The sequence below is a fragment of the Cyprinodon tularosa genome, unplaced genomic scaffold, assembly GCF_016077235.1.
Source record: "Cyprinodon tularosa strain WSP-4 unplaced genomic scaffold, ASM1607723v1 ctg523, whole genome shotgun sequence".
NCBI lineage: Eukaryota > Metazoa > Chordata > Actinopteri > Cyprinodontiformes > Cyprinodontidae > Cyprinodon > Cyprinodon tularosa.
Genome location: NW_024039256.1, coordinates 104,488 through 115,226, shown reverse-complemented (window position 1 = coordinate 115,226; position 10,739 = coordinate 104,488). Strand labels below are relative to the sequence as shown.

General features: G+C 39.6%; 1 protein-coding gene across 1 annotated transcript; it reads right to left on the bottom strand.

Moving 5' to 3' along the window:
• Positions 1-844: 844 nt before the first annotated feature.
• On the bottom strand, positions 845-9,762 carry dnai2b (dynein, axonemal, intermediate chain 2b). The gene is made up of 12 exons (XM_038304029.1): positions 9,444-9,762; positions 6,906-7,067; positions 4,877-4,992; positions 4,655-4,797; positions 4,282-4,395; positions 4,058-4,197; positions 3,780-3,902; positions 3,375-3,598; positions 3,063-3,198; positions 2,828-2,974; positions 1,149-1,370; positions 845-1,046 (listed from the first exon to the last, which is right to left on the bottom strand). Exons 1-12 carry the CDS (start codon positions 9,624-9,626, stop codon positions 945-947), a joined length of 1,812 nt encoding a protein of 603 aa, XP_038159957.1. The 5' UTR covers positions 9,627-9,762; the 3' UTR covers positions 845-944.
• Between the last annotated feature and the right edge of the window lie 977 nt (positions 9,763-10,739).

Sequence of the window (10,739 nt, the reverse complement as noted above, 5' to 3'; positions counted from 1 at the left end):
TTTGATGTTTTCCAATGAGGAAAAGATTACTATTGAAATCTATTAGACCAGTTCGTGACGATGTCATGATTGTTTCCTCTCCTTTAACTTTCATCTCCATTTCTGTCTCTCCCTACTTTGACTATTATTTAAATGTCATCCTGTATCTTCATTCATCGATCACATCTGCCAAGAACGGTTGCATCTGTTATACAGAGTTTGAACTGCACTAAAAAACATTCTCCAAATGTTTGCAGTGTTTGAATCATAAACTGATGACTCCATTATAAACCTTTTATAGTCCATCATATCAAGTGTTACCCGCAAGCTTCATTGTGAGCAGAGCGGAGTTCAAACTGGTTGCAAAATGAACTTCTGCAGTCTGAGGAAAGAAAATGGTATTAAAATAATCCATCTTTACTATGTTCTGAGAGATACCCCATGTTTATTTTCCTTCCCTGATATTAATAATTATGCATTTTCTATGTGTTTGTATATTTTTGTCTTGGTTTTCATTTGATGTCACAATACCGAAGCTAAACTCTCAGCCCAACTTTCATCTAATTACCAACAATATTTACAGGAAATCTCAACAGAAACTGTTTGATATTGTTGGTATTGTTGTATAATCATACATTTAATGTTGTGTGTAGACACCGCTTGTGTTTAAAAATCTGGAAAATAGCAGAAAGTTTTTCCAAAGTGTTTAATTGAGGTGGTGAGTAGATATTTTTTAGCCAATTATTCATTTATGTAAGAAAACTTCTCTATAGATTCATGGAAAATATTTGGGTGGATGTTTTTATCCTTTTATCCTAAGACGTGCTTCCTGTGTGTTTGTGTAACAGATCACAGAAACAAAAATAAACTAATAATAATCTAACTTTATTGATCAGTTTATTGTTTTTGAATTTAACAAAGCTGAACTATGTACAATAAAGCACAAATTAGCAAATACAAAGATATTAAACTGGCACAGAGGTGGAAAGGTTTGAAGACGAGTCAACCCATGGTAACTGTTTCTCCTCTCCGTTATTTACTTCTCTTCCATTACAGTCTCCATTCTGCTGGAAAAAGGAGAGACTGGTTGTAAAACAGATGTGACCAAAGTAAATGGGTCCATCCAGGCCAGTAGAATATGGACCAGGTTCCTCGCTCTGCTCCCTTACCTGTGGTGTCTCCTCTCTCCTCTCCCTCCTTTTCCTCTCGGCTTCCACCAAGCTGTAGAAGTCTCTCTCAGCCTTGGCGATGAGCTGCTCTGGGTCATCCTCCCCATCTTCCTGCCTCGCCTCATCCTCTCTGCTCTGTTCTGAGCGACTTCTTTCCTTCAAACGGATCTCTCTCTGACGAGCCTCCAGAATCTTTTCCCCCTTCGTCTCCCTTTCAAATATCTGTAGAAAAAGGCAGCAACATTTTTTACTGGAAGCCAGTGCATAAAGATGAATTCAGTGTTGAAAAAGATCCTAAATTACACCTCTATTAGAGTCCTGTCATTGTTTTAAAGCTTTCTATAATCCTGTAGGGGACTATTTATACAAGCGCACACCTTTCAGTTTATAACAGTGTATAACATGTACATTTGTAAAACTTTCATTATTTATTGAAGCTTTTCATTGGTTTCTTACTTGGTACCGGTATTTACAACACTTCCTAGTTTATTTCTATGTTTATCTGTATCCCAAGTAAAAAAAATTGTTGCACTTTCCATTTTCCTGTGATGCACTGTATTTACCCACTGAGGGACAAATAAAGGGCTATTCTATTCTATTCTATTCTCTCTTGTCTATTTTTACAACTCTGAAAATCAAATTACATGCTTGTTTTTATTAATATATTTACCTTTCAAGCTGCTTTTGTTTACAGATTTAGTGAGTAAAATATTAGTCAGAGAAGCAGTCCTAAAGGCCCATGTAAACACTGGAGGATCTGCAGAGTTCTTTGGCTCAGGTGTGAATCTCTGCAGAGTGCAAAACCTATCAGCACTGCACTCTTCACTTCTGGCCTTAATAAAGTAGCAACAAAAATAAAGTCACTGTAGAAAACCCTGTAAACATGTGATAGATGATGCTCCGATCTGATATATCCACATCAAACCATTATGATCTACATGAATGTCACCTTAGTCGCAACACTCCATCCCACAATGAAGCAACTAATGTTCGCCCTAAACCCAAAATGACAGACACTGAGATATTTCACAAAGATGAATGCCTGACAAAAAGTGACAGCTTCTAGATGACTTCTAACTTCAATTTAATGAAGATCTATGATAATTAACTCATGGCGTCTGAATACAAAAACTTTCTGCCCTACATTCATTTTCCATTACGCTTATCCCAAGCAGGGTTGCAAGAGGTACTGGTGCCTATCTGCAGCTGTCTACGGGCGAGAGGCAGAGTGCACCCTGGACAGGTCGCCAGTCCATCACAGGGCAACACGAGACAAACAGGACAAACAACCATTCACGCACACACTCACAACCTGAGGAGAATTTAGAGAAGCCATTTAACATAGGGGAGAACATGCAGAAAGACCCCGCACCAGGAATCGAACCAAGAACCTTCTTGCTGCGAGGCAGCAGTTCTACCCACTGCAACACTGAGAACTCTGCCCTACATAATGTTAAAACTGTCTTGACTTCTCTCCATTCTACATTATTGTAAGAAGGAAAATAAATCTAATAAATAAATACACAAAAGTTTGTGATTGTTACTTGCAAAAAGGTAAAACAATCTAAAGGGATATTAATATCTTTTAGAGGTGCTGCTCTTAATTGCCACTGACAAATTTACCTTTCTTGTTACTAAAAAAAGGATTTTTGCTCAGTAAATGTTTCAGCGTTTCTTACATCGGCAACTAGACTCTTCTCGTTCTTCTGAAGGGTTGACAGTCCGGAGCAGATCTTTAGCACCGTGGCCTCACCATTGTCGGAGCCGCACGCCACCAGCTGGCCGTTATCCTGAATGCGGAGGCTGTACAGAGCTTTGTCACTCACCTGAGGACAAAGAAACAGAGCAAACGCCATGACGGTTGTGAAACGGGGGAGGAGAAAATTCAGGGGTTTACTAGGGAGATCCAAGCACCTTGACACTCAGGGTGGGCTCACTCTCTTTGAACAGGATGTCCCAGATGTCCAACACTCCTTCCATCTTAACAGTGAAGAAGACAGAAGGCCTTACTGGACTCCAGCAGGCGTCCATTAGGTAAGACATCTGGTACCTGAAATACAATTTGTAAAGTAAAAAAAAAAGACCATAGAGTTCAGAATAAACAGCAGGATACAAAAGTGTATCACTAGAAGAAGAGAGAGTACAAACATAAGGACAAATACAGAACTCAATCCAACAATGTTCGCCCTACAGAGCCGATCTCAGTGAAGTGAGTCTTTATCCTACTTGGTGGACATGATGGACGACTCCTTGATGTCCTCTGACCAGATGCGGGCCGTCCAGTCCCCGACGGTGAGGAAGTTTTTGGGGAAGAAGGGATTCCTCTGCATGGCGTAAATTGCTCCAAGGTGGCCCTGATATGTGCAGACAATCTTCTCAGCTTGAGTCTTTGCCTTCCTGTTGCAGGAGACCACCAGGCCCTCCTCGGTGCCCACCATGAACTTAGTTGGCTGAACAGACATCAGACACATGAACAGGATGAAAATCAACTGAAAAACCAACCAGCTGGAACTTCTGTCTATCTATTCTAGCAGACTTCTGTTATTATTCCACACTTAAAAATAGTCTTTGCAACTTAAGCTCTAAACGGACGACTGACTGTAGCTTGCAAGTAAAAAAAGACACGGTCACCATGGTGGGCTCAAACTCCAGAGAGATGGCACCTAAAGCTCTATCCAGATTCCCCTCTCGGCTCGGGTCCAGAACTAGATGCTCCGTTGGCTCGTTCAGCTTGCGGACATCCCACCAAAGAACCTGACAAAACAAGAGAAATCTTCATCCTCAAGTCTCATTTTTATAAGGAGGTTCTCTCTCTGATGATCAACCAAAGGTCCCTTAACTACCATTGATCCACCTACCCTCACCAATCGATATGATATCACTTTACTACTGTATGTGGGATGTTCTACCTGTCCGTCAGTGGAAGCAGAGAAGGCATCCGTCCCAGTCTTAGATTGCAACCAGATGATCTTGTAAACTGGATCTCTGTGACTGTGCTCCATAGAGGAACACTCTACAGGCTGGCTGCCTCTCCGAGTGTCCCAGTAAGCTAAGACAAAAACCCACAGATCAATCCCACTGGTTCCAAAAGGATTCTCAGCTAAAATGTTGGAAAGCCTGAAGCAGAACGCACCAATCTGCCCATTGTAGCTGCCCCCCACCAGAGTGTGAGGGTCCTTTGGGTTGTAGTCCAGACAAACAAGAGGGGAATCTGGTTCCAGAGTCATCTCAGGGCACTTTGGGTTCTCTGAAAGATGAAATGATCACTGGTGAAAAGGTTCTGCTCTGAAGGTTTGCACACACAGAACTACTTTGCTGTGTTAAAATCCGACTTTAACGTGTTTTAGTCTGTGTTTTTGTGACAAGTTAAAATAGTCCCTGCTGAAGAAAAGCCTTCCTATATTTCTGTCATTAATGTCTGAAATATATGGTTAGACGCTTCAAAAACTTAATGGGGGTTGAATACTTTATGAAGCCTCTCCAGAAAGAGCTCCAGTATGACCCACCCATGTCCCAGATGTAGGAGTCCAAGCTCATGTCTGTGGGTGTCCTTTGGAACTTGAGACAGCAGTATGCCGCAGCCAGCTTCCTGCCGCCATCAGGGTGCCACGACAGGCCAGAGATGGTACGCTGCACCTTGTTGGGATCCCTGAGGGAGACATGAGGCACCCAGCAAGTATCAGAAATGAATCAATCTCCTGCTCTGCTGCTGATCAAGTATACAGTACCTGAAGACAATGACGGTTCTTGCAGACGTCAGCTCTGGAGTTTCCTCCACCTCATCTTCCTCAAAGTACTGCTGGTGGATGTCTATGCTGTTGTTCTGTATCATGTGTTCCATGACCTAATTGTCATGATAACAGGGACAGTGGTTACAAATTTTCTCTCCATGTATATTGTGGTCAAACAAAGAAACAAAGCTGGAATACATCAATAAAAGGCTAAAGATTAGATTAGATGAGCTTTATTGATCTCACAGCGGAGAAATTCACTGGTCACATATTGGCATAGTAATTAAAGAAGGTGCAAACAAGGAAAAAGGTGCTTTAAGAATAAACAAGCAAGCACTGTATATACAGTATATGAAGATATATATATTTATTATAAAGTGTGCTTCAGTTGTTGCTGATTGAATTAAACTAACACCATACAGCCTTTAGCCACTATGGGGCGCTATGTCCATACTTTCCAGGTTTAGCTCCCTTGGAAGCCACTAGCATCACGGCACTGAGGGAGCAGTCTGCCTCTGTGTTTGGAAACTGGCTGGACACCGATTTCGATCAGCAGACTGAGACTGATGGAGTGTTGGCCTAGTGGTACCCGGTTCAATCCCCAAAGCCTGCACACTGGGTCTCTGAGCAAGATCCTTAACTGCACACTGTTCCCTGGAGGGGAGTGGCAGCCTATGGCTCCCCAAGGTGATGGGTTAAATGCAGCAGTACATTTCCTTAGTGGGAGATCAAAAAAGTTATATTATTATTACTTGTAAAGACAAGGCCAACTTCATCGCTTTAGATGAGAATCAAAATATTTCTTATCAGATTCAATGGCCCCCGACCTCTTAGGGGCCCCGTCACTGACACCTGGTTGGCCCCCTACGCAATTGTGGACTAGGACGTCTCTTTGCAGATGTAATGGTGAGAAAAATTCCTCTTAAACCCACCTGATTCTAGAATGACTGACCAGACCTTAGTTATACTGCAAAGCATGCCAGATTTCAACATGATGGTGAGCCGTTTAAACACGACACTAATAGCAAAGCAGACAGTGGTACTTTTAATTACTATGTTAATAACTGTGCATAGTTCATTAGACGGTTGGCAATAAATGCACTCCTAGAGAACATCCTAAAGAACCATGTATTTGAGTATTTTTTACAATACGACTTGGAGTTATGGGTAATCCAGAGCGTAGATTATGACCATAACCGTTGCGTGCAATGTGTTAGCCACGATGGAGACCAAATAGAGGTACTTAAGCAGATTCTAGAAAAGAAAAAAGTGAAAAGTGAAAGTGAAAAGCCCTTTGGGAAAACTCCTCCAACTCCCATTGTCATTGTGACACAGCACACCCAAGTGAACACTGCACACTATGAAATTGCATTTATGCCTCACCCGTGCAAGGGGGCAGCCCTCAATGGCGCCCCAAGGGAGCAGTGTGGCAGGACGGTACCATGCTCAGGGTACCTCAGTCATGGAGGAGGATGGGGGAGAGCGCTGGTTAATTACTCCCCCCACCAACCTGGCGGGTCGGGAGTCGAACCGGTAACCTTTGGGATCCAAGTCTGACACCCTAACCGCTCACCCACGACGAAAAAGGGAGACGAGCTGCTGGAAGAATGGAAAAAACTTCCCAAAATAAACACTTTTTTTCAAAGGACCAAAGGGGGTTGCGTGTTGTACTTCATATGGGGCCCACCCAGATAATGTTGCTGACGGGCTTATTGTTGTGTTGTTACGCCATTGATCAGATTAGGGTCAAAATTTGGTGCCTAGCAACAACTTTTAGCTTAGTTTGGTCTTGTATTTAATGGGAGCTCAGACTGCCATAAAGTGGTGCTTTGGGTCATATGACTCATTTATTGACAAATCCAACTTCCTCGTTAAATAGGCCGGTTTTTGAGAAGGGCAGCTTGAAGGGAACAGTGATTAGTTAAAAATGTGCTGTATATTGACCTGAAGAATAACTGAACACAGCTCAACATAAGTTAAACCTTGGGTGAAAAGTTACGCAGTGTTGCTTTAAAGTAGATCTTACCTTGCTGAGTCGCTGTATGCTGTTGATGTAGCCTTTATCATTTTTCACCCTCTTCTTGAAGCGCATGGTTTGTTCCACGTCTTTGGGGTTGATGTCTTTGGGCCATCCGCCCTCCACATGGTTTATGCCACAGCTTTTGAACTCAACGTGTTTGGTGTTAACCTAAAAACACGGGTTATAGATTTGATTATATGTATAATGTCCAGATTAACATGTATGTTAAAGAAAGATGAAATTATTACTGGTGAAGAGGTTCTGCTCTGAGGATTTATGTGTAGGGTAATTATTTTACATTTCATTTTATTTTCAAGGTATTTGTGCATCGTTATTGTGAATTTGATGTCACCAAAAATAAATAAAATCAAGGTTTTGTAATTTTAAATTTTAAAAAGAAGGTTCCACCTCTTATTTTTTTTGAGTACAAGTGCACAAACTGTGTTCTTTGAGTCACAAATCAAAACCCTCCTACATTCTCTGGTTTGCTCCCAAACTATTATTGGAGTTTTTAATTGCAGATTTTTTTTTTTACTTTCACAATTGCATGTGAGGGTTCTCTCTGGGTACTCTGGCTGCCTTACACAACCCAAACACATGACTCTTAGGTTTATTGTTCATCTGTAAACTGTCCTTAGGTGTGAGTGTGTAAGTTTAGATGGTTGCATGCATCTGTCCAGGGTATCCTGCCTTTCGCACATAGCGCGCTGGGGCTAGACACCAGCCCCACTGGCCTTGATGGAGACCGTTTCGGTTTACATTAGCATAGAGGACATGCAATTCAAAAAAGTATATATGCTATTTGTTATGTATAGGTAACCACATTATCATACAATATCTTTTATGTATCTGACCTAAATACATACATTATTAACTTAATATTACACTTTAACAATAGTAAACATAAACTTGAGGATTATGCAGTTGAAAGTAATAGGCTTTATTACGCTAATAAATATGAACATGTATGGTTTATTCTATAGTGTGTTTATGTTTTGTGTGTAATAACAGATAGCTAACAGAAACTAGCAGGGGGACTCATTGACTGATGGAGGGAGGGCTCCTGGGGCCGCTTTTAAGACCTGTTTAGGGTCTGTTTTGAGCTGGAACTGGACAAAGCGATACAATTTCTTATGCATATGGCCAAGATACCATAAGGAGTTCAACAGATTAGCTGGGTTCACTTTTATAAACAAGGCTGGAAAGTTTGAAAACAATTTAAATTTGACCTGACCCTGGGTTCCAGCCTCCAGTTTTTGTCCATTTATATTTTTATCTGTGTTTATGATGCCGCTTGGAAACTGCCTGAGCACATACTGATTACTTTGCATTTCAAATCGCTAATTATACTTCTTTTCTTATTAATCTGATCCTTACTAATGTTCTTTACATGACTTGAAATTAACTATTGACTAAACCTGAGAGGTTATTTACTGTTGCCCTGCTTGTTTAATAAAGTGACAATGAACACAAGAATCAGAAAACATATATTCTACTAGATATTTCAAATATAAAAATCTATTTAGTTTTTTACTTTTTTTGGGTGGGGCCCAATATCAATGTCTTTCATGTGGCCCCAAATTCATGGCAGGGCCCCTGCTCACACCTCTCACCTACTCTGCTAGATTCATGTTCTGCACTTTATTATTTTGAATTTTTTTCTTCTGTATGGAAGAGGATTAGGCCCACTGAAAAAATTAAAAAAGTTAAATGATTTAAAATTGTATTTCAGTAGGATATGAGAAAAGGTCAGAATTCTGACTTAAATCTAAGAATTCTGACTTTTTTTTGTCAAACTTCTTACTTTTTTCTCAAACGTCTGCCTTTTTTCTCAGAATTCTGAATTTAATCTCAGAATTCTGGCTGTTTTCTGACGGCTAACAAATATGTTAGCATCAAGCCGTAGCCATGTCTCTTTCAGAAACTAACCTGGCTCTCTTGTTTTAATCACCTTCTGCTCTTCCATTAATGAAATAGGATCACCAGGGACCCCTCAGGCACGTACAAAGTCGCATAATTCCATAATTTTCCACCAATGTGTCACTGGCCCTCCAAACAACTCACATATTTGTCAGTGAAGCTGAGTGCTTCCACATCTCTTCATCATGGTGCCCATTTACAATAAGATCCAAAATTCTGAGATTAAAGTCAGAATTATGAAGAAAAAAAAGTCAGAATTCTGAGAAAAAAGTCTTAATTCTGAAAAAAAAGTCAGAATTCTGAGATTAAATTCAAAGTTCAGACTTTTTTCCCAAATTAAACTGAAATATTTAAAAATTAGTTCATTTTTTTTTTTCAGTGACTCTAATCCTCTTCGTGGCTCTGTGATCCATTTAAATTGAATATTTTATTTAATTACACATGTAAAGGTCTTTTTTTTTTTTTTTTTTTTTTTTTTTTTTTGTCATAACCCTGTTAGTTTAGGAACCCATTTCAAAAATCCATTGGATTTATTATGCAGGCCTTAAATGGATGATTTATTTATTTATAAAAAAAAAATTCAGAAATCATGGCCTATAAAGGTGAGCTTCCGTATAACCCTACCAGGTGCTCGGACATTTCACTGCAGGTCTGCGTGGCCTGATCTTTGGAGGTCTTCTGGATGAAGTGGGAGGCCAGGCTGGGATCCGGATGGACGTCCGCTCTCAGGTCCGCAGGCCGGTCAGAGAACAGACACCGGCAGCCGAAGTCGCGGCGAAGCTTCGTGTAAAAGTGGTTGATCTCCATGCTGGGATTTACCGGTTAGCCGTGGGTACAGGGACCGAGGGAAACTCGCTCGGACTCGGACCGAACTTGTTTTAACAACTGAAGACCAGCTCTCCTGCAGTTAAAAGAACAGCCGTTTACACCGTATCCTAGCAACGCCAAGGGCGCAAAGAAGAAAAAGGCCTATACATAAGGCTAAAGCCTTTTAAAATCACCCACTACGATATAGAAAAAAAATCCTCTTAAATAAAATGTATAAATATGTGTTTGAGTAAGTGTTATACATAATTTGTAAATAATTTTTAAATTATTATTTCAATATTAACTTTGATTTCTCATTGTCTCAGTATGACTTTAAATCTTAATTATCAATGCTACCATTTTTTTAAAGGAAATTTGCTTTAAAAATAGGATTCTCAACAAAAAATTTCTTGAATTTTGTTCAGTGGGGATATAATAGGTTTACATTGTTAATATCTTTTAGTCAGCATTCTAGTGCTTAACAAACTGATAATAATTAAACGGAAATAAAGGGAAAACATTCAAGTTGTTTTCTTTAAACATATCTTGGGATATCCATCTATCTATCTAACATGGGTTCCATTTGAGCCAAACATAAGTAGGCCTACATATAATAAGTGTAGATTTTGTTTTTACTTATTTTAGACACAAATGGAACCATACATTTTTATTTTTAATTATTATTATTATTATTATTACGTAGTGGGTCAACATAGTTTTATTGTGAGAATCTCCCCCCGGAAGTGTTGTCAGCAGTTCCGCACCATTTTTATCAATCAACACAGAATACAAACTCTCAAATAGGATAAAAAAGAATAAATAAAAAAAAGATAGTACAGATGAAGACAAAATACAATTCAAAAGTGCAAAGTATAAAATCTAACAGCAGAGGATTCATGAGTCAAGACAAACATTTAAGTCAAACAAGGAAGGAGCCATATATTTCTAGCATAAGGATGACAATAGGAGTAATTTGGAATAGCAGAAGTAATTGTCCATGTTTTTTTGGGTATATATAGTTTAAAGTCTTTTTTTTATTAACTTTTTAATCTTAATAATGAAGAATTTCACATTTGGAAATCCTTGAATTTGATCAACATTAATGCAGTGGGG

Bases quoted from the DNA above. Each gene is read 5' to 3' on its own strand.
- dnai2b (XM_038304029.1), bottom strand. From the start codon at position 9,626: ATGGAGATCAACCACTTTTACACGAAGCTTCGCCGCGACTTCGGCTGC. The intron at 4,798-4,876 runs GTACTGTATACT...TGTCTCCCTCAG, and splicing joins AGAACCGTCATTGTCTTCAG to GGATCCCAACAAGGTGCAGC. The intron at 2,975-3,062 runs GTGCTTGGATCT...CTTTGTCCTCAG, and splicing joins AGCCCACCCTGAGTGTCAAG to GTGAGTGACAAAGCTCTGTA.